We start from the raw sequence: 26,593 nt of genomic DNA, 5'->3' as shown, positions 1-26,593 counted from the left end.
AAGATGTTCTAATTTGTTTCCCTTTTGCCTTAACTGCACCCTTTAAACTGTGATAACTTATAGCAAAATGGAAGAGTATTAAGTAATATCTTAAAAGAAACAACAGGAAAAAGGGAGTGTGCTGCAGGTGAAAAGAAAAATTATCTACTCATAAACCATCAAGCACAGATGCTGCATGATGTCCAATCAAAAAGAATTTGCATGTAAACTAAGACCGGATAAACTGGAAAGAATGCAGTAATTTTTAGTGGACTTAAAGTTTAAAGTTAAGCCTTTTCCCTTAAAAAAACAATCATGACTTACTTCTCCTGTGGCTTCCTAATGCTATCAGGTAATCATTTCCTGAAGGTGACTGAAGGTCTGAGCTGGTGATTACTACAGTCTCTGGTCCCATATTATGGAGTATATCCATTACCTTTCCACGGATTAAAAGAAATAAACAGAACTAGTTATTATGAATGAGTGTCAGTGCAGTTTAGCAGCTTATTAAGCCATCAGATAGCAAGGCCCACGAGGATAGGGTGGGATATAAATCCAATCAATCAATCAATCAATCAATAAGTATGTAAATAAATCAATAAATAAAACGACTACTTAACCTAGACTTCTTTCCATTAGTGACTAAAAATGGCAAAGGCACTATAATTAACAATGTAATACAACAGGGATATTCCCTAGTGACTCTCAGAGCATTTTAAAAAGTAGGGGGGGGGGGGGAAGAAAGATAGCTGTAACAAATTGTCAGTTCTTCCTGCTGTTGGGGAGAAGCACAAACCTTGGCTTTGCAAGAAATAGAGCAGCAGAGGTCAGGGCTCCTGTTATTCATGGCATGAGGATGTTTATTAGACCAATTAGGTAAGGTCACATATCAGCAAAAGTACTCCAGAAACCAACTGCAGTAGATTAAATGGATTGCTGGAGTATCTACACCCCTGTATCCAGTAATTGTATCTTTAGACTTTGTGCACATTAAAAACTCCATGGCAGAAAACTGAGGCCAGTGAGACTTCCAACCACGGGCCACTCAACACAACATGGTGCCATGTTAATACTACACAACTATGAATGTAGTTTTCTGTCACACCATTCAAATAACAACGGTGTGCTATTATGCAACTGGAATAACTGCACTTAATTATTATGATAAAATATATAACACGTTTAATGTAAAGAAGTACTTTGCAACTGCCACATCATTGTAGCAGCATCGACCTGTGTGCCACTAGCTCAATTCGCCCAGTCTTGGATTATGTTTTTTCCATCATGGATTGAAGCCTCAAGGCATAATTTTCCAACTCATTCACTGACAAAATTATCTACTCTGAAAGGGAGAATATTAAAACAAGAACTGGAAACTGTGGACTCAGAGCATGCCATTTTTTCAGTGCTGTGAAAAATAGTGGAAGCTGGCAAAGGCACAAGGAGTGAACTGTTCTTACAGGTAATGCACAAATGTCCTGAGAGGAGAGTCAGGAATTTCATCTTGGATATGAAATAGTAAAAGAACCTAAAGGTCCACTGTGAGAACCAACAGAAACCTCACACAAACATAAATGCACTACCAGATTTCCTTACTGAAATGCATTAGAATGGCTGGTCCATATACGTAACCGTATGGAAAAGTGGAAGTTCATTGTGGTAGATGCTAAAAGAGAAATATTACAATGCTGCTATGCAGACATGAGGGGGCAGTACTGTGTAGTATTACACTGTAGAAGTCACTTTTGAGTTATTTTCTTCAGCAGGTATGTGCCTTCCTGACAGACAATGTAAACATTTCTAATGTAGGATGCTTCTCCCCCATCTTTAATGGATAATATAAATATTTACATAAGCTTCAGCCCCAGTTTGAAAGCCATCACTCACCACAGTTTTCAAGACTGCAGATTGGCTCATGACCTGCAAAAACTGTGCCAAGTCAGCAGACTCAATTATCCGCACTGTGTAGGATCTTGCCTACGTGCCCATGCCAATCTTGCAATTAAAACTGGATTGTTTTAATTAGGCACAACACTTTTTAAAATTAAGCATAATAATGCAAATGGTAGGGGTTGCATCAATAGCAAATTTGGCTCTGTGCAGTTCCTGGGCCCCAAGTTCATCAAACAGGTTCCCATTTGACCATGAAAGCATTTAAATGGGGTTTAAGAACACTAAACATTTACTGATATACAAACGTCTGGGCTCCACGTCACCTACCTCTATAGCATCTTTTTCAGTCCGTATCTTTCTACCAGTGAGTAACCTACAGAGGAGGAAAGAACATTTTACAAGTGTGCTACTTTAAAAAATGGCTGGGTCGTTCAGCAGGCTCTGAACATCACATTTTCACTCTTAGTTTGGCATTATGTGTAGTGTTGCCAACTTTGCATTGGAAAATACCTGGAGATTTTAGGGATAGAGCCTGAGGATGACGGGATTTGGGGAGGGAAGGGACTTCAATGGGTACATAATGCTATAACGTCCACCTTCCAAAGCAGCCATTTCTCCAGGTGAACCGATCTGTGACACTTGGAGATAATTTCTGATTAAACGTGAACCTGTGAAAACCACAGAAAGACTGTACATCTTCCATGCTCTTTAAGTACATAGTCAATATTATTTTAAAACAACGTACATTTTAATGTAGTTTTTTTAAAATGAAACCCTAGTACAGTTTCTAGAATTCAAGAGATCTCCAACTCCTTTTTTATTTACCAAAAGACAATTTATCTCACTGAGTAGGAATGAAACACAGGTTGACTTTATCCTTTAAATCTTCAAAATATATGAGAAAGCAGTACTTACTCAGCCTCAACTTGATTAGGTGTTATTATATCTGCTACAGGCACAACCTTGTCTCTGTAAACTGGAAGGAGATCTGTTGGAACATACTATAAAATAAGGAAAATGGATATTGGCTTTAGAAAGTTTAGGTGATTGACTGGATCATTTCAAAAAGTTAAATATGTTTATTCTGTGTTTCATGAGCAGTTCTCCCTCTCAGCTCAGCCTAGACATAAGCATACAAGACCGGGAGAGATTCCCAAATACGTAATGATCTCTGAATCAGGGAATATCCAAATTTAGTGAATGCCAATATTGAATGCTGACAACCTCTAGATGGCTACCCACAAACAAATCTAAATTTCCAAGTTTTGAGCATCCATTTACCAGTGTATCTGATTTTATGAACCTTCACCAGTTTTATCTGGGATTGTTAAATTTCATATAACTATTTAGTAATAGTTTTGAGCTTCTGTTAACATATAAGACCTAAAGAAGCAAAAGTAACTGTTCTGCTTGTACATGAGGATTTTTAAATTGCAACCTTCCCCAAGGTCTAGAACGAGTCCTTCTTGGGAGATGTTCCATAAAGCACAAGGGAGTGCTGTCAGAAGGAAATAGTACCCCTCCACTTGAACAAGAATGGAAACTCACTGCTCACTCACAGGGTAGTAGATGATTTAGGTCTCCCTTACAATGGCTCTTTCCACACAAACCTTTTAAAAAGCTTTGAGGCAGGAAATAAAACATTTCCTCTATGAAGTTCTGCATTTTCTCACCCTTTGGTTCTGAAAACATTTTATTCCCAGCCTCAAAACATTTTCAGTGAATCCCCTTTAAAAACGATCTTTAGGCTAAAACATTTTCAAAACAGCTTCACTGCTGTATGTTCACTTTAAAATGTTTTCCATACCTCTCTGCTTTCCCTGGACTTCCTCCTCGGTGCCATTTTCTGAGCTCACCTCCCGTTCCCCCCTGTCTGTTTTTCCAATTATTTATTTGAGATTTTTTCATTGGGGAAGAGGTTAATCTTTGAGCATCAATTATACAAAGGTATGGAAAATCAAAAGAACAAAGCTGTGACGCCTTGAAGCATCCATTCATCAACGAACTCAAAAAAGGGGAAAAAACATGTAATGACAGTCTTTCATTGTTTCAAAGGGGTGAGTGCAGACATACAATGTGGTAAAGGGGGAGACTGAAAATGTTTTCCAAACGTTTGGGGAGATTTGTGCTGAAAGGGCCAATTTCTGAAAATTCGTCCTGCAAAATTCCAGAGGAGGAGGAAAAAGACCTTGCAAAGGCGTGGACAAAATTGCCAGGATCTCTTAGCATGAAGAATTATTTAGGCCACAATTGTTGCTGAGGATAGTCTTCAGCATCCTCCATATAATTAAGGAAAGCCAATGTCGGTTGTATTGAAAACTGGCAATAATTTAATGAGAGCTGAACATGAAAGGAGAGCTTAAGAAATATCCTGCTTCTTCCTAAGATAGACACCAAATCCAGAGCCCAATATGATTTGATATGGTTCCTTGGGCATAACAACATTGTTATAAAAACAGAAATACTAACCATATAGCCTTCTCCATCCTTCGTGTCACCCATCACAGGATCACACACTGCAGGAGAAAATTAATGTGGAAAAATAATATTGCTACAAGAAAACATTTAAAAGGAACAAACAGCCAACAAACTTCGCTAGTCTCATTTCAAATAATGTTGCACTCACCTGTAATTGTTGTTCGTAGAGTGGTCTTCTGTGCAGGCATATATGGGACTGCGCATGCGCAGGGTCAGCCACAGTAGATCTGTCAGCTTCAGTAAGATCCTTCTAAAAAACTCTCCAAGTGCTCCCTTCCCCTCCCCCTTGCATTAGGAGGGAAAATCTTCTGCCCAATCTTAGGCAAGGCCAGGAGGGAGGAGGGAGAACTCCCCTCAGTTCTCTGCCACCCGCCACATCAAAATATATACATCCAACAAAAGTCAATCCCACCATTGGTGTAACACAGCAATATGGGGCCAGTGGGAGGGTATGTGTGCCTGCACAGAAAACCACTCTATGAACAACAGTTGCAGATAGGTGTAACATTGTTCTTCCTATTTGTGGCCTTCTGTGCAGACCCACTTGGGAGAGTAGCAAGCTAAACAAGCAGGCAGTGGGATAGCACCAGTGATAGACTCCATTGTCGCACAGGTACTTTAACTTGTGGTAGAAGATTACCAAGGCCCTTCAAAAGCTTAGCGCTGAAGGCGTGAGAAAATAATGAATTAGAGTTAAAGTGAAAAGCTAAAATAGCGGCCAAATGTACCTTGACAGTTGAATTGGTCAAATTACAGTCTTTTAATGACAATAAATATTCAAATATCAATTGAAAGGAACAAGTCACAGGATCAATATTCCTGGCCTCTGCCTAATCACAAAAACGCCTCCACTTCATATAATCTACAAGCGGAGTTTTCCCAGCAGAGACCAAAACCTCCTCAACCCTGTCGGGTGAACTGCTCAGTGATGTATCAACCAGGCTGCCAGGTGGAGGGAAGGAATATTGTGATGGTGAGCCCTTCTGCTCAGAAGCAGATTGTCTGCTTCTGGGAAGAAGTACACCTTCCCCTTGGCCATTCTGTGTAGCAGAGGGAACCCCAGCCGCCTGCTCCAGTAAAGTGCAATAAGATACAGGACAACCAATCCTCCCTAATCTTGGCTACCGTCTAAGAAAAGACCTTTTCTTGACAGATTTCTTCAACACTGGGAGCAAGGAGGTATGCACCGAAGCAGCTGTCGAAGCTCCCAAAGCAACAGTCAGCGTCAAAGACAGTGAAGCCGATTTTTTATGAACTTTGATAATTTTTTTCAGATTTATCTGGGCCAAGGGAACATTAATAAAGAGCGGTCTTGATACGAGATGTCCTCACAGTCAAAGCCTCAGGTGTTAACTGTGCACAGTCTTTACATGCTGGAGGAATATGCCCTTCCCCAAAACACAGGAGGCAATCGGTAAGACCATCATGTTTTTGCCACCTTGCCTCCACATTTAGAACATTTCTTAAACAAGGCACCTTTCTGCTCCATAGTAACAGAACAGTCCAATAAAGTTACCACAGAAAACACAATCCCACACTCAACCAGCAGCAGCAAGAAGAGAACTGAGGGAAGTACTCCCTCCAGGCTTCACCTTTGATTGGGCAGGAGATCTTCCTACCTAATACAGGGAGGAGGGAACACTTGAAGAGTTTCTAGAGGGATCTTACTGAAGTTTATAAATCTTCTACCATGGCTGGCCCGGCACATGTGAAGTTCCATGTGGGTCTGCACAGAAGGCCATGAACAGGAACTTCTATAGTGGTTACGGTGAATAATTTTTGCCCTAATGTTGATCTGTGAAAGAAGTAGTTCTATAAAGCGATAGTAAATAGGCAACAAAATTACTGATGTGGATTTGCTCTATGATGTCAGGTAAATGCTTAATGATCAGCACTAACCTGAAAAGATTTTCTTTAAAAAATCACTTGAGAAAACCAGATACTTCCTGAAAAACTAATATTCAACTTAGCTGTATCAACAAGATCTCATCCAGGAGCTCCTGGACAACTGGGCAATAGTTCAACAGGGACTAAATGAAAACAAATTCTCCTTATCACCCCCTCCCCTTAACTGCTAACTTGTCATCAGAGAAGCTAAGCAATGAGAGGATAACTGCCAAGTCCCACTTAGACATCAGAGAAATTAATCTCTTCTTGTGGTCAGACAATGTAATCCATGAGCTGGAAACTTATTTGCACCATTTTATTGCCTTATACAATTTTTTCAGGAGTACCTGTGTATGCATGTATTTGCTATTTATTTACTTAAGATCTTTCTAACTTGTCTTTCCCCACCAAAAGAACTCAAGGCAGGTTGCTATTATGACAATGGTTTTAGAAGAGAAAAGAAAAAGAGTTTGGATTTATATCCCCCCTTTCTCTCCTGTAAGGAGACTCAAAGGGGTTTACAATCTCCTTTCCCTTTCTCGCCCCCACCCCACCCCACAACAAACACCCTGTGAGGTGAGTAGGGCTGAAAGAGCTCAGGGTAAAGCTCAGGGTGGGGAATCAAACCCGGTTCTCCAGATTAGAGTGCACCTGCTCTTAACCACTACACCACACTGATTTATCCAAACCATTTTCTTTCAACTCCTATACATATTTTAAAAAGTTTTGCCCTCCCTCAACCTTGAGAGAATGATTGGGAGGGCAACCAATTAAATAACATAAATTGAATCAATTATTCCTCAGAAACTTACCATACACCAGTTTGGAGTTCTGTTGCTTTAGCTCTTTGACAATATCAACCACCATTTCAAGAAATGATTTGTCTCTTGTGTAGCCTTTGAAAAGATGAGAAAGAAAATTATATTTGGAAAAAAAATTCTCATGTAAACTTCACGTGTTTTTGCCCCAGTTTCTGCGTATGCCAAACTAGCACATTTGAGGGTTTGCCATGATCACAAAGCACTCTTCAACAAGCTGCCACTTAGCCCACAACAAAGAGATGTCCATGACATACCAAATCTCTTTCCATGCCTGTGTTAAACATTTCAGATGACCAGCTTGCCATGACCCATGGAAAATAAGTGGCTGGTCAGCACCAGAGATTCTTCACACTGGCCCTTTGTTGTTCTGTATGAAAGCTATGAGGAGTCTGGAACATTAGAGCTGATCTGCACAGACATGTGAATCTGTTGTTTTCAACAGCTTTTGAAAAAACAAATTAAGAGTGTACTCCAAGCAAGATTTCAAGTTGACCTCCTATTCATCAAATTTCTTTCTGGTGAAAAGCCAAGTAATTCCTGCCCTCCAAGTTTCATGACTAGCTTGCAGCCAGTTCACATGCTGAATACAGAATCGTTCATGTCCATATCTGAATCAGATATCACAAATTAAACAGTTGGCAATTTCATCTTTCTCCTGTTTCTGAGCTTGACTGGTATATGTATGGATGACAAAAAAAGAGAGAGAGAATCGGGGTTGGGCAGGGTTTCTTAAAAAGGTTATTTATGAGCAGTAAATACCCTGTTTCTTCTGAAAAATAATGCTGGTTCAAACTGAAAAAAAAATCTAACCAGCTGCTACCTACAAACTTCCAAACTATGTCAGACTGAAGGCAATACACATTTCCTACCAATACCCAGGAATGTCCTACATGGTGGGTGGGAAAGTTGACTACAACTGTTAAGTTGACTACAACAGAGAAGCAGCAGTTCAACAGTCAGACTAAGAGTTGGTTCAGAGGTCAGACAAAAACAGGTTTTAATTAACCCACCCATGGTTAATCACAGCAAATCAGTGTAATCACAGCAAAAAAAGCAAGCAGATCAAGACAAAATAGGTTAGGTATCTCTTACTATCAAAACTTGCAACAGAAACTGAGCTGTGTTCCCCAACACCAAAGGATCTTTACTATTCAGTAGTTTTAAAATGCTTGCTTTTGGAGAGTGATTACGTATAAACTGTAATAATAAAGCACCCCTGAGAGGCTTATATTCTGGGCAGCTGATAATAATAAAGCACCCCTGAGAGGCTTATATTCTGGGCAGCTGAACAAAATATATTTGAGTGTTTCAATAAGAGTTGGACAATGTGGACACACTCTATCCGATAAAGGGGAATTACAAAACCAGCCCTGTAGAAGAGCTGGAGAAAAAACATCTGGCTCTGGTAAGGGACTATCGATGCCTAGGATCAGAAAGCTGCAATAAGTACACTGCCATCTTGCCAACTTCTGAAGTAATACCAAGGTATAAAGGGGAGCATGTTGTTCTTGCTTGACTCAGTAAATGTTGTTCTTGAAGGAGTTGTTGTTGTTCTTGAAGGAGTCGTGTTTTAATTACCCTTAATATTTCTTGAGGCTCGAGCATAACAAGGGCCTCCAGTGATAAACCAAGAGTGGTAAGTTTGCCAATGATTGTCCTCCACCATTCAGAGTGTTGTAGATCTGGTGAGGCCCTGTAGAGTAAGCTACTGGACTCAGTACAAAAATATAGACTTTTTGAAATATTTGGAAAGTATCAGATCCAGAAGCACGCAGTGATTTAGTGTAGAGTACCCTTTCCTGAAACCAATTTGTTCACTCCCCAGAATCCTATTATGCTCGATCCATTTAAGTAGCCAGTTAAGCAAATATCTAGCATATAATTTCCCTGCAACTGATAGCAGGCTAATTGACCTATAATTGGTGGGCAAACTAGGTTCACCTTTTTTGAAAATTGGAATAATGGTAGCATTGGTCCATGAACCCGGCATTACGCCTGTATTATTTGCCTCAGTAAAAAGTTTGGCAAGTAGGGGAGACCACCAGTCTGCAAACTCTTTGTAAAATTCTGGAGGAACGTGGTTAGGGCCTGGAGACTTATAGGGCTTCAAATGATCAATCAAAGTTTTTATCTCAGCCTCTGTGACTGGAGGCCAAGGTAAGGAAATAGTCAACCAACAAGTTTCAGGGAGGATAGTACTTGCAGATGTGTCCTGGAAAAGTTGATTAAATTGTTCAAACCACAGTTGCGGCTCAATAATATTATATGGGTGCATATGAGAGCTTGTTCTTTTAGCGACAATCCATCAGAATTTCCTAATATTCTTGCCCCTCACAGTCCTTATTAAAACTTCCCAATCGTATTGCACATTCCTTATACAGTTTTGATTAATACAACGCCTCAACGCATTTTTTAAGCTAAAGTAATCAGAAAGTAGATTGGGTGCACTAATGGTAGCGTACTCAGAGTAAATCCTCCTTAGTTGGGCCTTGATTCTTCCACATTCACCATCAAACACTATCTTCCCAGAGGTGTTCTGATGAGAAAGACATACTGTATTCTGCTCAGCCACAAAATTCACAATCATTCCCATCAAAGTCTCAAAATTACCCAGGAGTTCAACAGAGTAGTCAAAACTAACTGCTTAAGATTGGACATAATTGGGGTAGCAAAAAAAAGCACTAAGTTTGTTCCAGCGTAAACTTGCCAATGCCGATTGTAAACATGTATTGCTAACAATAGCCATTTCCCCACTGAGAAATTAAAGCCGGATACAACCAGGTTTCAAAAGAAACAGCATCTTTTCATTGCGGTTTCTCCCTCCCCACTGCAGCATGTGTCTAGTGAAGACATGGATGTCTATCGCAGATTCAAGCAATGTAACACTCCCCACGAACAGGCAATCTGCTCGACGGGTCTGTTCTTCCTCGTCCTGATTGGCTGTTGTGTTGTGGCGGAAACTTTTCCCCTGCCTTCTGACTGGCTATTGTGCAGGAGCGGAAACACTATTCCACCCCTGATTGAAAATTCATGTTATTCTCGTTTTTACGTTTGAATGTACTCATGCATAAACAATGTATCAAAATTGTTGTTCTGTAGCTTCCTATTTACGTTCCTTCGTAGGCATGCCCAGCGTGGCACAAAAAAAAAAGGCTGTGCGCATTCTGTGCACAGCCCACTGTGCTCTGATTGGCTGGAAGGTTCAAAGGGCAGGCCCACATCTCTCCCCTGTTTCTCCCCATTGATCCGGCTTTGGAGCGTGATTGGGAAAAAAGATGCACTTCAGTGCAGGTTGTGAAAAAACACAGGATAAATTGGGGGGGGGGGAGAATGCCCGAACCGGGATGAATCTGTGTTTGTCACTTAAGTGTGGGGAGTTCTTGCTGAAACTGTGTTTTTTCACGTGAGTATCATGTGATAAACTGACCGTGGAGATGTTAACCAAAAGCAGGTAAATGATCACTCCATACTTTGTGACCAATTGGGAAATTAGTAACAAATTTAAAAAGAGACTGAGAAACCAATATATGATCAGGTGAGCTGTTACTCCAAGATGAGATGTAGGTAAATTCACCTGCCTGTTGAAATTTAGATAATCCAGATACATTAATTAGATCAAATTGTAAACATAACGAGATAAGATGAACACCGGCAACATTCCATGTCTTATCTCTACACTTTTGCAATAGAGCAAAATGCCATGGAAGGCAATCTATAGACATGCTGCCTTAATCCCGTTTTGTTCCTCAGCACTGCCCTTACCACAAAACCGGCCAGGTGCCCAGCCCTATCAAAACGAGGGAAGAACAAAGATGATGAAACAAGCATCTGTCAAGGCAAATCAAGATTCCAATGCATGGTTGGTTGTGAAATTAATCATATTTAAAAATATACAAACATGGTTTAATGTAATATTTGAACCAAGCTCAGTTGTAATTAATAAGTCAACTTCAAAATATGGTTTCAGATCCTAGTTTTATGTTCCTTAGGTAACCACAGTTAGTTGAGTGGCCCGCATTTGGATTATCACATTAACTATAGCTTGTTTATTTAATCTGTGGTTTCACAAGACAACTGAACAGAGGCGAAGCTACCAGGGGACAGGGGGCGTGCATTGCACCGGGCGCCCCCTTATGGGGGTGTAAAAATTGCAGGTTCGTTTGTGTGTTTTTTGGAATGTTTGTAGTGGTTTTTCAGTTTTTGGCCTGCAGGGGGCGCAGTTTTTAGGCTAGCAGCATCAACATTTCAGAGATATTTTGGGAGACTCTTCTGATGATACCACCCAAGTTAGGTGAGGTTTGGTTCAGGGAGTCCAAAGTTATGGACTCCCAAAGGGGATGCCCCCATCCCCCACTGTTTCCAATGGGAGTTAATAGGAGATGGGTTGAGGGTCCATAACTTTCGACCCCCTGAACCAAAATTCACCAAACCTGAGTGGTATCATCAGGAGAGTTTCCTAAAGATACCCTGAAAGTTTGGTGCTGCTAGCTTAACAATTGTACCCCTGACAGCAGGCACCCTCCAAATTTCCCCAGATTCTCCTTTTAAATCCCTCCCCTTCGGCATGGATTTAAAGGGAGAATCTGAGGTCTCCAGTTTAAACATTGAAAGTGATGCTATTTCAGGGTGGGGGAGAATACACCCCAAAACAGCATCACTTTCAATGTTGTTTTAACTGGGGACCCCAGATTTTCCCTTTAAGGTGGATTTAAAAGGAGAATCTGAGCTCCCTAGCTTAAACCCCATTGCAAGTGATGCTGTTTGGGTGTGAATTCCGGCATCACAGCAGCTGCCGGGGGGGCCCCCTCAGATATCGCACCGGGCTCCATTTTCCTTAGCTACGCCTCTGCATCTGAACTGAGTCACACACTGTCTTATGTGGGGTGCTGCCTGCAAAGAGTACAATGCAGGACAGCTCTAGGCTGGCAAGAAGCAGCATACTCCCTTGAAGATACATAAGCACTTTTATGGGACTTATTGTCAGGCAACTAAGCAGTAAATCATAAAGACTGATTAGATACACTGAATGTCCCTTTAAATTTGGGTGTGGGAAAACAGATGCTTTGCCTCAACTTAGCAAAAAAGAAGCAAAGGTCTGCAACAGTGCTGCCTTCTAATCAGTAAAAAAACACCTTTGCCCTGTCATATATTACTATAGAAGAGTGACCTTTATACACTATTCATTACTTTAGATTATTTTAGTGAATCATTTACATGCAACAGGAGGGAGAATGTGGAAAGATGGTGGCCAGCTTGTAACATCCTCCTGAGTGTTCCTCTCTCTCCTGCTGCAAGCATTTAAAGCTTGGGAATGGCTGAAGGAATGCAAGTCTTTGGGAGCAAGCCAAAGAACTCTTGGCCCAGGCCTCACAGCCTGTGATCTTGATGGGCTAACTTAGTGGTTCTCAGCCCAGGCCTTTTCATGTACCTTTTGTTTTTGTTTGTTGCACTCATTCTTTATACCTAGCTTTCACTTATTCAAACTGTATCCGCTTTTTTCTGTAAGTTGCTTTGGATCCCTACTAAGGAAGGGATAAGAAATACACAGGCTGGCAGGCAGGTCTGATAACAATTTCTCAAAGTCTAAAATTGTATTGAATTATTTCCCAAACTACTCTGAGGCCCAAGTTAAATGTTATTACAGATATGGGGGGGGGGGAGGGGGGGGCTGCCAATCTGTTCCTCTGTTCCTTTTCCTAGCAAAGTCTAACAAATAACAACCTGTAATATCTCAGCAGTGCCCTCCATGCCTCTCTGCCTTTAGCTCATGCTAAGACTGGGGTGGAGATGGAGAACATGGGGATACAGAGCAATAGCAGCTTCATCTGTCTTACAGTATCTAGATTGGTGGTTTCTATATCGTGTTCCATATAAGTATTTTACAGTTTTTAGGACTTTTCAGATTCTTCTGGCTTTCAATTAAAATTGCCACTCCAGCTTATGTATGAATGTATATGTGTGTTATTATAGTTTTTATATGTATAGTTGCCTTTGCTGATTTAGTGTTGGGAAGTCACTACAAAAGTTTTAAAAGAAAAATGTTTAGAAAAGGAAGCCACAAAATATTCTATGTAGAGGCAGATCAGATTTTTCATGCTTTTACAGATGACTGAAAACCAGGTGCCCAAAAAAAGGCAGTGCATGTCACAAATGAAATTAATATTCTTGTCATGTTTCTTCTCACAAATATATTGATTACAACATTGTGAAATTAACATAATTCAAGATCCTTTAAATCAGTGGTTCTCAACCTGTGGGTCGCGACCCCTTTGGGGGTCAAACGACCCTTTCACAGGGGTCGCCTAAGACTCTCTGCATCAGTGTTCTCCATCTGTAAAATGGATAAATGTTAGGGTTGAGGGTCACCACAACATGAGGAACTGTATTAAAGGGTTGTGGCATTAGGAAGGTTGAGAACCACTGCTTTAAATGACTATGGTGCTGTGGTTACAATTAGAGGGAGTATGCAGTCACATACTGCCAACCTGATAAAAGCTCCCGTCTCCAAAGCAATATTCAATCCCCTTTTTAACCTCCAGCACAATTCCTGATAATGCCAGTCCCAATCATACTGGAATCAGGAATCCTGTTAGGGTGGCTGGTATGTTGGGTAGGAGGGAATGCTCATCATGTAGTTGACAGTACATCAGTCCCCTCAACTTTAAAGGACCAGTGCTTTCAATGGGAAGGTCTGCCCTCCAAAGTCCGAGTCTATGCCCATCATTATACAAAATTTCCTAAAGAAACGGAATGTTGGACAACAAAAAGAGAAGTCTCAAATGTATAGAGGCAGGACAACAATTGAAAACATAAGAATTAATAAAATGATACCATATTACAGAAAACCTCTCAACTGGCTATGCTGGGTGAAAAGAAAGCTTTAGTGAAGCTATTCTGTCCTTTTGCAAGCAAACATTTTCCTGAGGGTGAAAAAAATTAGAAATATCTTAAGAAGAACAAGAATCTGTTTGTGCTGAAATTTCATTGCTTCACCAATGCAATCTCATTCCGTTTGTTATTAAATGGCTTCTTCAGCTCCAAGAACTCCATGGAAACCAAAGGGGAAAAATTATTTTTCAGCTGTGCAATACCCTTCATACCAGAGTTGCCTTTATGGGTTATAATTCTGGGCCCGTATCATTACATGCCCCCCTATCTCTGGCTTTAAAAACCCTCCCTTTCTTGTGGAAGTCATATAAATCAATATGGCAATCAATTTCATCCAGCAAGCTTTAGAAGCAGCTTATTCATTGCAGCAGGGAACATAGAAAATGAAATTAAAATCAAATATACTGTATGCAATGAAGTGGAACCCTGTTAATCATCTGTTAAAAAGTCAGATAGGGCACTGGCTGGATACAAACCTGTGCATCATAAAATTGATGCTACATTTTCCTTTTAAAAGAGCTTCTTCCACAGCAAGAGTTAGCATAATATTGGGTGATCACTTTATCATGGTTAAGAAACCAGAAGGTAGCTGATCAAGCAAATAATGTTCCCTCACCAGTCCCAGTGCTAATTTCCCCAGTCCTTCCACAATTAAGTGTTAACCTGAAATTAACTCTACCTCAGCTTAAATATTTCAGGCCCAGTACCATTCACAGTCTCATTCTCACAGAAACAAAGACTTAGCACTTACCTGTAAGTACGTAGTCATACTTATTGACATTGTTCAGCTTCAATCCCTCATATAGTTCATGAAGCTCATCTGAATTTAGCACCTGTCCCTTCCAGTGGTCATAACCTGAAGGGGGTAGAAACAACAAGAAGAAAATGTGAACAGCCTTATCATTTAAAGCAATGGTTCCCAACCTGGGGTGCATGTAGCCCCAGGGCTACAGACCGGAGAATTTGGGGGCATGCAAAAAAATTACATAATGGGTTTGCTAATATTAGAGTATATTTGTGTAGGTTAACAGTCCCTAAATTGAGACGAGCATGTATGATTGTATGTTGCAATACACTTCCAACAGCTCGGATGAAGGGCCACAATTTACAAACTCCTTTCCATCAAATATTCTGTGGCTGTCAAATGAACATACTTGATTACGGTAACCTGTACATCGGTTTTTTGAAAGACAAAAGTTTCTAACGAAATGGATAGTTAAATTTGCCCCTTTCCCAGATGCTGTGAAATGAAGGTTGTTTTTAAATGGTCTAAATCAAAACTGTGTAGTAGATGTGGCAAAATTCTGCAGTTTGTTGTAATTTTTTTAATGGGTATATGGTCTTTGGGCTGTTAAACTCAAGCAAACTATGAATATGGGGGTATAATTTTAGGGAAATGGTTTGCCAAGGGGTACGCAAGTGAAAAAAGGTTGGGAACCACTGATTTAGAATCAAACTATACATTATGTAGATCATTCATGATTGGATCTTCCAGGATTTTTATGGCATCAAAACAGCCACCGGGGGGTGGGGGGTCCACATCTGAAATGAGACCATGATGTTGGGGGAAGAGGAGGTTAGCCCTTTCTCTTCACACCAGTCACTCCTTGAAGCAGCTACCACAAGCACTGGGGGGGTGGGGGGGAGATACCTCTTTGCTTCAGGAGGTAATTTCAATCATGGCTCCTTAAAAATGTCAAAGTCCCAGCTGAGGATCTTATGCATAATATGTAGTTTCACTTCTAGAAAAACATTACAATATTGGGAAAGGATCATCAGTAAGCAAATGTTCCTATGGACATTAGGAAGGATGATGAACGGCTAGAAATTACTATACTCACACAGGCCATGATGGCAAAGCTAGGAAACACACACAAGTTTTGAGACCCAAAATTCTGCATGTATCACCAGCAGACTCACTAGATTCACAGACAATCACTTTGCTGAAAGCCTGATTTCCCAGAGTGATGTGAACATATGCTAACAAATCTAAGAAATTCCCTGTTCAGACTTAGCCACAAGGCTATTAGGTGGTTTTTGACGAACTGTTATCCTTTAGCATCTCACATCTGCACTACAGGGAAAACAATATAATATATGAGTACTGAGATAATACATGCAAAGTATTTTGAACAATCTAAAAGAACTATGTACATGCTAAGTATCACTGTCCTTCTCTAATGACATGGGACAAAGACTGACATTGAATAGCCAATATCAACAGGGGTCCACAAACTCTGTTGTAGCCCCTTCCCTACCTAATAAAGCAGCAAAGAAGTCTCCATTATAGGAACATCTCCTATCCAGCTTGCTGGAAACATATCCTATGTAAGAGAACCCATGTGTACGTAAGAGGGGGAAGAAAAACAGATTCTTGCTTCTTCTGTTCCAGTAAGCCAAATGTCGAGTGATGAAAGGGGGTGATAGCCAAAGACAAATTGCCACCACCATCTTAACTAGAATACCTTGATAATCCTAAACTGGAAGAAAGATGGTATACGAATGTTTTAAATTTAAATAAATAAATATAAACAAATAAATAACATACAAGCTCACTCACATTTTCTCACATATGTGCCCATGTACTTCTTTATAAGATATCTACAGAGAGGCAGAATGAGCTTAAGTACATTTGAATCTGGTGGTGTGACCTTCTGCAACTGGTATGTTTATTCCTTTACGCTGAGCCAACCCTTGCTATAATGCTAATGTAAGAAATTATTTGAGTCTGATGCAAGCAGTGATCTAAATGGAACATTTGAGGAACAAATTATTTACAAACTTTTAGCAGGTGCCTGAGACTCAAAACTGCCTTTGCACTGCCTCTACAACCAACAAGTCTACAACCAACAAACTACGGGATCTTTCAGAAGAAGCCCAAATATCGGAGTTGACACAGAGACCATCTACTGAGCAGTAATTTGCCTCAGTGCACTTGGTCATTTGGCCATCTTCACTACCCAACCAAGCAGTCTGGAAAATTTTACCAGTTCTGCTAGGGTTGCCAAGCTCCAGGTGGGGCCTGGAGCTCTTGCAGAATTACAACTGATCCAGACTTCTGGAGAAAATGGCTGCTTTGGATGTTGGACTTTGGTATTATATTCTAATGAGGTCCCAGCCCTCCCCAAGCCTCATCCCTAAATCTTCAGTCACTCATCTAAAATATTTTCTTCCAGTGCTATGAAAGCACCAACCACATCCACATTTTCCCAATATTTACTGAATATCCTCCACCTCCTTCAGTGAGGTTAGGGTGATATATGGCTGTCTCATCCTATATTCTACAATCGCAACAAACCTATGATGTAAGTTAGGTTGAAAGAGAGCAACTGGCACAAGGCCACCCAGTTCCATGGAAAATAGGGATCTAAACCCAGGTCTCCCCCGCCTCTCCCCGCACCATGCATTCCATCACAACACCACATTGGTGAAACTGAAAAAAACTCAAGGGTTAAATTATTTTCATTCAATTCTTGTTCTGTGTTCATGACATGAAAGGTTTAAAAAAGTGTAGATTGTGACAGATGATGTATCAAAAACATATAAACTCTCATAATGCCACAAGCACAATTAGAACTGCTTCTGCTGGATGTGGCAGGTCCTCTAGTTAAACAAGCTAGAGGCAAATTAAACAAATACTTCTATTCAATACTTTTATTTTCCAGAGAATATAAATCAACATTAATAGATTCATTATTTATTTAGTAATGGCAAGTGGGGTCCTCCTTTCTTTGCTTGCTTGCTTGCCTTTCTGTTTTTCTGTCTTCAGTAAAGATCCAAGCTAGTTTCATTCAAAGTAGACTTTCTCTCTCCCACACTTCTGGAAGCATTACCCACCCTCCCACCCACCCCGCAAGACTGCATGTCGTAAGTCTACCTGCCAATGCTTCCTCAGATAGGGAAGAGACAGAGGAAATCGCCCGAGGCCTTGGAAGCTGCAGGAAGACCCTCCACACAAGACAGAAGCCCCATCTGGTGCAGAAGAGGAGTCTCAGGGTGTGTGCTACACACGCTCAATCTCCCAGTTCCACTCCCAAGGCCAAAATAGAAGCACTGCAGCCATCAGCCTCACCTCCAAGGCTTTGGAACACTGGAAAAGAAAGCCTTGTAGAGAGGTGCAGGAATGGCGCCATAGCTCATGGTTGGCAGCCCAGCACCCATCAACCTCTACCTGAGAGCTTGAGTCACCACAGGATCAGGGCTGAGAGCCACAGAGGCTACTCAGCCAGTGATAAGTGGCACCTGCCAGAGGTAAGTGGATGACTCAGCAGGTTGAGGAGTTGCAGTAGCTCCTGATCAAGGTTTCTCTGAAAAAAGCAGACAGAAACAGTGAACTAGAGTGTAAATAACTTGGTCACGACCTTTATATACCTGCTGTTGCTCTGTCCCTTAGAACTATGTGTTTGATTGGATTTGGGCTTTGTTTCTTGGATTCACCCCTGACCTTGGACTGTGACGTGGCTTGTGTTTTCTGGATCTGTCATTCTGTTTTGGTGTTTAAACTTTTGACTACTTGTTTGCTGACCCTGGACTGCTCCTTGGCTTGTGCTTGCTGCCTGTCACCCCAGATGCCTGCCTGAATCTGGATGCTGCATTTGTGTACTCATAAGGTGCCCTCCCAGTCAGGAATGGAATGTGTAAAGGCCACAAATGTGTAGCTTCCTGCTGTTACCTTGACAACACATTCCATAACTATATTTGCATTTTGACATCTGATAGTATAATAGTTTGAACATGCATGCAATTGGTGCAAAGAATGCTTACTGAATAAACACTGGAACACAGAGTTCTTTAGAAAAGGGGGGAAAGCATCCACAGAGCATTCAAGGACACAGTATCCCAGAATGAATGGCAGGAGGTTCTGGGCAAGCAGTAAGTGGGTCAACACACTAACCTTTTACGATGGGAAACAAAGATTCAAATACTGACGCTTATTTCAGGAAGGAGAAGTTTAGCCTTCTCATTTTAGATCTCCTTAAAATAACCAATTGGTGGTACCAAAAGAGGGAAAGAAAACCGCTCCAAGGGTCAAGCAAACCAGGAAACCAAGACACAGCCAGATAGAGATTCAGGTGGCTGCTGTTGCCTAGACATCCTGGAGAGTCACGGAGAGTAGGGCCATTCTGCCACAGATGACAACAAATTCAGCAGTGAGAAGTTCAAGAGGAAGGAGAAGAGAGTTTGGATTTATACTCCACTTTTCTCAACTGTAAGGAGTCTCAAAGTGGCTTACAAACTCTTTCCCTTTGTCTCCCCATTAACTGACACCTTGTGAGGAAGGTGGGGCTGACAGAGTTTTGAAGAACTGTGACTAGGCCAAGGATACCCGGCAGGCTTCATGTGTAGGAGCAGGGAAACTATTCCAGTTCACCAGATAAGAGTTTGAGCTCACGTGGAAGAGTGGCAATCAAACCTGGTTCTCCAGATTAGCGTCTTCCTGCTCTTAATCACTACATCTGGATCAATATTATCTTCTGCTGTGAAACTGAGAAATGACTTGCCTTAAAAACATCAAACTGACTTTGCTTTGAACAATTTCAAGTGTAGGGAGCAAATATATTATATACCGTATATACTCGTGTATAAGCCAACCCGTGTGTAAGCCGAGGCACCTAATTTTACCACCAAAACCTGGGAAAACTTATTGACTTGCGTATAAGCCGAGGGTGGGAAGCTGGGGCTTGAGGAAGCCCAGCCAGCCTGCAAGCAGAGGGAGCTCCTTATTTGTGCAGTGACATCAGGGGGAGTCACTGTCCAAAAAAGGTGCTCCCTCTGCCTCCGGCTGGCTAGGCTTCCTCAAGGCTGAAACAGGGCTGAAAAACTCGGCTTATATGCGAGTATATACGGTACATGTTAAATGCAAAAAATCCTTCAGATCAGGCACAAAGGCTATAGGGTACTTCCCTCTTCCCCTCAGATGAAGCCCCAACAGCAACATGTACTTTCTTATACTTTAGAGAGGGTGACAAATTGCAACACTTTCCCCCCTTTCAAAAAAAGAGCATCTACGTAGGCTGTATGACAGCTCCTTTTATTCTGTGCATGAAGCACAGTGTCGTATAGAGGTGAGTCACTCACTCTAATCACAAAGTAAATACTCTTTACCAGGCAACAACAGGGTTCCTTGGGGGCTTCAGCTTAGAATGGGCCCTGTATTTCAGGATGATTAAACAGAACATGTTTCTCAGCTTATAAATGGTATAGAATAATTCTCCTTTTCATGAGTTTAAGAACAGAAATTCTTGCTGGAAAAAATCACCTTGTTAGTCAGAAGGTGATTTAGTAGGTGGTCGGGGGGGGGGGGGGGGCCATGCGAAGATTAAAAGAAAATAAATGGATTCAGAATGAACCAATTTCTTTGAAAGTTGTCTGAACTTCGCATATGCCCTACATCATTTACATGGACAGCTGGTTTTAGTAAAAAGAGAAAAAATGGCCTGCACTGGTATGAGACTCACTGAGTCACCTCAGGCAAGCTATTAGTCCTATCCACAAAACATTTTCAACATCCCCCATTTGTCCGCACTCACCCCATCAAACATGCTTCCTGGTCACCATTTTGAGGTCATTTCAGTTTAATAAACTTCTTATATTCATAACGACAAAGCTTCAAAGCCTCATGCTGCGATTCTCTAGGGGTTGTGTCCATGTAGCTATGTAGATATGACCCCCCAAATTAAAAAAAATTGACCAAAATACAGTGCAAGATAGCTGGCTCAAGCTCAGAAAATGGTGCCAATGAGGAAGTCCAGGGATTGCAGAGAGGCGCGGGAAACGATTTAAAGAGCTTGTACAGCAAGTGAAAACATTTTCAAAATGTTTTCAAAAAAGAATTGCTAGGGAACAGCATGCCAATGAAACATTTTCAGGCAGGAAATAAAACATTTTGGACTAAAAGCCATGTGGAACTCATGGAGGAAATTTTTTTGCGTTTATTTGTGTTCTGTGCAAAGACCATTATCAGTCTAACCCCACAGTGGCGAACCTATGGAACTCCAGATGTTCATGGACTACAATTCCCATCAGCCCCTACCAGCATGGGGCTGATGGGAATTGTAGTCCATGAACATCTGGAGTGCCATAGGTTCGCCACCACTGGTAACCTATTTCACAACACTGTTGTAAGAATAAAACAAGTTTATTTGATAAATAAATGTGATAAATAAACAAATAGGAACATAGATGCCAAATCCATCATGAGTACAGCTGAAAAGGGGTAGAAAGGAAGGGCTAATTTTTGAAAAAACTTGTAACTACCAAATAACCTTTCATTTTGGGGAGTGGTGGCAAAAACGTTCAACCATTTTGTGAAGTCAGGGAAATCAAGGAACTTGCCACAATGCAGCAACCTGGGGAGCAAAGGTCTAATTTTATTGGAAACATAAGAACATCATATCCCTTCCTTGGCAACCCACCACAAGCAGTATTTATCCACAAGAGCATTAATTCATAGCCAGATCTGATTGGCTCCTTAGAATCATGACATCACATGATATAAACCTGACTGGCTGGAAAGATTATGGACTGCTATACATTATTCCATGTATTATTTGGCTATGAAAAAATAGCAATTTAAAACCAATATATTTTCATATTTATGTGTGTTTCATTGGAGTTGATTTAACTTCTTAACATTCAGCTCTAAATTAATCTCTGATTATGTAAATTTATTTATTTTTCAATTTAAAACATTTGTTCCCAGTGGCTAAATCTATGTTTGTCCTATTCCAGATCCTTAACAGCTATCAGATCTGTTCTTGCTGATTCAAAAAGGGAAGCATGGTCCAGGGACTCTGGAAAGCCCAAGATGGGCCAGATAAGACATGGTTCTGCCAAATGCTGGGTTTGAAAAGAGACGGCGCAGGTAAAAGGTGAAGAGGCTGAGTGGCTCACATCTGTGCTGGGCAGTAAACTGCTTCATTTCTCAAAGTCAGTTGGACTGAGAAGTTCTTATAGGAGCCATACCTTGCAACCTGACCTAATCTATTAAATTCTATCCTTGACATTCATTCTGTAGCCAGAGTTCAAGGATGGCTATGACACTCTGACTGAACTCCGGCTTGACATCTACAGATTCCCAGGAAACATGTTCAAGACCCATAGCCAGAGGTGTTCCTCCCATTGGGCAAAGTGGGCAGTTGCCCTGGGCGCAGCCCTGTGGGGGGCGCAGGTTTGTTTGTGGGATTTTTTGTATTTTCAGTGTTTTTCCATTTGTGGCCTGCAGAGGGCGCAGTTTTTAGGCTAGCAGCACCAAAATTTCAGGGATTATTTGGGGGACTCTCCTGATGCTACTACCCAGGTTTGGTGAGGTTTGGTTCAGGGAGTCCAAAGTTATGGACTCCCAAAGAGGGTGCCCCAGCCCCCATTGTTTCCAATGGGAGCTAATAGGAGATGAGGGCTACACTTTTGAGGGTCCATAACTTTGGACCCCCTGAACCAAACTTCACCAAACCTGGGAGGTATCATCAGGAGAATCTTTTACTGATACCACCCATGTTTTGTGAAGTTTGGTCCAGGGGGTCCAAAGCTATGGACTCCTAAAGGGGGTGCCCCATCATCCATTGTTTCCAATGGGAGCTAACAGAAGATGGGGGCTACACCTTTGAGGGTCCATAACTTTGGACCCCCTGAACCAAACTTCACCAAACCTTGGTGGTATCATTAGGGGAGTCTCCTAAAGATACCATGAAAGCTTGGTGCTGCTCGCTTAACAATTGCACCCCTGCCAGCAGGCATACCCCAAATTTCCCCAGATTTTCCTTTTAAATCCCCCCGCCTTTGACATGGATTTAAAGGGAGAATCTGAGGTCCCCAGTTTAAACATTGAAAGTGATGCTGTTTCAGGGTGGGGGAGAATCAACCCCAAAATAGCATTACTTCCAATGTTGTTTAAACTGGGAACCCCAGATTCTCCCTTGAAGGTAGATTTAAAAGGAGAATCTGGCTCCCTAGTTTAAACACCATTGAAAATGATGCTGTTTGGGGGTGGATTCCAGCATCACTTGTTTAAACTGGGGAGCCCAGATTCTCCTTTGAAACATTGAAAGTGATGCTGTTTCCCCCAATTGGGGGTACTGGATACAACACTATAAAATGTTTTCATAGCAGTAATAAAACATTTTGAAAGCATTTTGAAAATGTTTTCAAAAAATTATTTTTGCTGTGTGGCATGGCTTATTGCTGTGCTCAGATTTGTGAGTTGGGGCATGTTCTATAATGTGATGGTGACTTTGAAACAACCTGGTGTAAAAATCATTGCTTGGTCACAGTGGGGGAGGGTGGCTGCCCATGGGGGGCGCCAAACTCCAGTTTGCCTGGATACGCCACTGGGCGTAGCTACAAGGGGGGGTGCACATTGCATTGGGCACGCGCCTGGGGGGCATCAAATGCAGGTTTTGCCCAGGGCTCCAGTTTGCCTAGTTACGCCACTGCCCATAGCAGAGCTCTTAAAAATAAAGAACTGGTCCTGATACAGCATATTATAAACAAAGGACAGTTCCTGGAGCAATGCCGCTGCTGAACATGTGCAGTAGTTCATACAGCAATATTCTTTAGCAGAGGCGTGTTGGGGGGAAAATGGCACCTGGAGACAAACCTTTTCTGGGGGCCCCCGTGCCTGGGGGAGGGGCTGGGGCAGGGGCTCAGGGGTGGAGCCCCACTCCCTCCCTTCTCCCCCTCCCTCCCCGCAGTCCAGCTTCTGCCCTTCCCAGAGCCTGGGGAGAGCAGAAGCAACTGCCAGCCTCCGGAGATGTGCTTTTATAGTCACAGAGGCAGGGGACAGGGCATGGGGGCGGGGCCACTTCCCCAAGTCCTGCCCCTGGCCATCATATGGCATCTGGTCACGTGGGGAGCCGATTTTCCACCCCCCACATGACAAGATTAGTTGCGCCCGGGATTAGAAGTTACCCCCTGTCCCAGGCTGATACGCCCAGCGGCGGGGCTACCAGGGTGTGGTGCGCCACGCACTGGGCGCACAGCTTTGGGTCATGTGGGGTGCAGAAAATTCTCCCTGACCACTCCCCCTTCCCCCTTGTCGGTCAGCCACTCAGCTCACCCCCGCCCCCCGTGACACCCCCCCTTACTTTAACAAACGGAGCAAGCTGGAGAGGACACCCTGGGAAATGTAGTTCCCACCAGGTTGTTTGCAGCCTGAAAGAGAACAGGTAGGCCTCTTTTCCAGTCTGCTCGGATTGCTAAAGTAAGTGTGGGGGGCACCGCAAAGGGGGGTGGGGGTGGGGCAAAAAAGCTAGAGTGTGCACCAGGCGCACTCTGGCCCAGCTACGCCTCTGGATACGCCACTGTTCTTTAGCCATCCTGATCTTGGAGAGGGGCTGCCCACTGACATAGGGTTACATTCAGATTAAAGTGTTTCACGTATGTAGTTGAAATACAACTGCTGCAAACCTTTTTCAGTGCCCTAGGAAAGTGATTTACATTTGTTATTGTGTACATTGATCGTGTTAACCAGAAATATTCTATTTCAAAGAAAAATTTCCTAACACATTTCTAGAGTTTATAAACAAAATTAAAACTGAAGTCTTTGAGTAATTAAAATTAATCTATGGCCCCTTCCACACACGCAAAATAATGCGTTTTCAAATCACTTTCACAACTGTTTGCAAGTGGATTTTGCCATTCCGCACAGCTTCAAAGAGCATTGAAAGCAGTTTGAAAGTGCATTATTCTGCATGTGTGGAATGAGCCTAAGGCTTTCAGCTTCCAAAGGCAGATCCCTCAAATTAACAGTAGCCTAAGCAAATGAACTGCAGCCTCTGTTCAATTATTACTTTGTTTAGGCTTTGCTTATATAACCCAGCTTGAGACTTTTAAGCACTACTGCAATCCTGACCTTGCATACAGTGTCTCCAGGCAAACTCAGGTAGGCCTTCCATTAACAGTTTGGTGCAAACTAACTTCACCTTAAATTTTCAAACACAGATTTCACCTGTGGATGTCCAAGCACTGAAATGTCTCACTGCCTATTTATTCTAAGACAGAATCACCAAGAGAAATTGTTCTTCACCTAGCAATATACAACACTGAGAACTTATTTCAATATTTTGCAGTTTGATGCTGGGGACAAACATCAAAAAGTTATCCATGCTCTGCTAGTGAACTTGTAAGGATCTTGGCTGGCCACTGCAAGAGACAAAACGCTACACAGGATGCTCCATTGTATGACAAATCTTGGCCTGATACAGAGCAAGGTCTGATCCAGTACAGATCAGGACTGGGTGCAATTGGTTTTTGCAATTAAACTACATGCTTGGACTCCAGAAGATGGGGTTACCTCTACTCTGGATACCATTATCTTTATTTATTTTTAAATGTTGCCCATGCTTTAATGTACCCATCTCTTTTCCTTCCCAGTGCTTAAAATATCTGGGGCAGGGGTAGGGAACCTTTAACGCTCAAAGAGCCATTTGGACCCATTTTCCACGGAAAATAAAACACTTGGAGCCGCAAATACTTTTTGACATTTAAAATTAAGATAACACTGTATATATTGTTTTTTTTACCTTTACACTTTGTATAAACAATTATAGTGTGTTGCTTTGATGTGCTTAAAACTCTCTAAAATCTTTGGGAGCATTAAAATACATTATGGCCCTGATTCAGTTCTCCATAAGACTGTAAGTTGTAATAGTGATTTGTGCGTGTCTAGCAAGGGATACATATTTTGCAACAGACACATACTACAAATTAAGTATGAATTCATTCTCATAACCACACACATTCTATGCTGGTCCCCCTGCAGGGTCCCTGCTGGATGCCCTGGTGCCAACCCACATTCCCTTACCTGGGTGTTGGAAACCCCAGCCTCACTCCCGTTCTCTGGGGAGTGGACTAACTGGGACAGTCTTTGCAGCCACAGCTGGCCTAAGAACCAGGTAGAGAGAGCCGAGCACCGCCGGGTCTGGGTGACCACCCCACCCCGCACCCTGTCAGGCGGCCTCCTTGTTCTCTCCCTCTCCCTCTCCCCACTGTTCCCTCTGTCTCCGTCCTTCAAGGCTACCCTCCCTGCTTCTCCTCCTCCCGTAGGCTGGTTTAACACCTGTCCTGCCAAACCCTCCTTCCCTCCTCCGTCCGTCGCGCTCTCTTTCTCCCAACCTTTCGCCACCATTCCTCCCACCCGTTTCCATCAACCACTATCAACCATCAACCACCACCTTCTCTGCCTGCTCAGCCCACCCCCTTTTATCCCTTCTGTAATCCCTCTCGCCCCGAGCGGCTGCTCACAGCCCTGCCCTCGGCCGAGGCTTTGCAGCTGTTCTACAGCCGGGCTGACATGTGGTTCGTCTGGGCAGCGGTGCCAGCCCGGTCCCCCCGCCGCATCCTCCCCCATCCATGGGGCACTCCTCGGCCGGCTGTCCATCCCGGCAGTGAGCTCCACAGGGCGCTTCCCTGTCGGGTGTCTGTCCTGGCGCCGGGTGGGGGCGGGGCTGGCTCTGGTCATGTCTGCGGGGCTCCTCGGCAGATCGGGAGAGTGCCCGCCCCCCTGCCTCACCGGCAGTCCTGTTGTGTGATTATGAGACCCCCTTTCCAGACTTCCCCAAGTCTGGGAAGGGGGTCTCATAATCACACAACAGGACTGCCGGTGAGGCAGGGGGGCGGGCACTCTCCCGATCTGCCGAGGACGCCCGGCT

The 26,593-nt window shown here is 42.5% G+C and overlaps 1 protein-coding gene across 1 annotated transcript in view; it reads right to left on the bottom strand.

The window, feature by feature from the left end:
- Positions 1-26,593, bottom strand: part of PDXK (pyridoxal kinase) — a 58,653-nt gene that overhangs the window by 14,169 nt on the left and 17,891 nt on the right. The window contains exons 3-8 of the mRNA XM_048492804.1: positions 14,698-14,802; positions 7,050-7,133; positions 4,342-4,388; positions 2,788-2,873; positions 2,200-2,245; positions 304-415 (exon numbers count right to left, since the gene is read on the bottom strand). Coding sequence (XP_048348761.1) covers positions 304-415; positions 2,200-2,245; positions 2,788-2,873; positions 4,342-4,388; positions 7,050-7,133; positions 14,698-14,802 — 480 coding nt within the window. The remainder of the gene's footprint in view (positions 1-303; positions 416-2,199; positions 2,246-2,787; positions 2,874-4,341; positions 4,389-7,049; positions 7,134-14,697; positions 14,803-26,593) is intronic.

This window comes from Sphaerodactylus townsendi, linkage group LG04 (assembly GCF_021028975.2).
Source record: "Sphaerodactylus townsendi isolate TG3544 linkage group LG04, MPM_Stown_v2.3, whole genome shotgun sequence".
NCBI lineage: Eukaryota > Metazoa > Chordata > Lepidosauria > Squamata > Sphaerodactylidae > Sphaerodactylus > Sphaerodactylus townsendi.
This window is presented reverse-complemented; position numbering and strand designations above follow the sequence as displayed.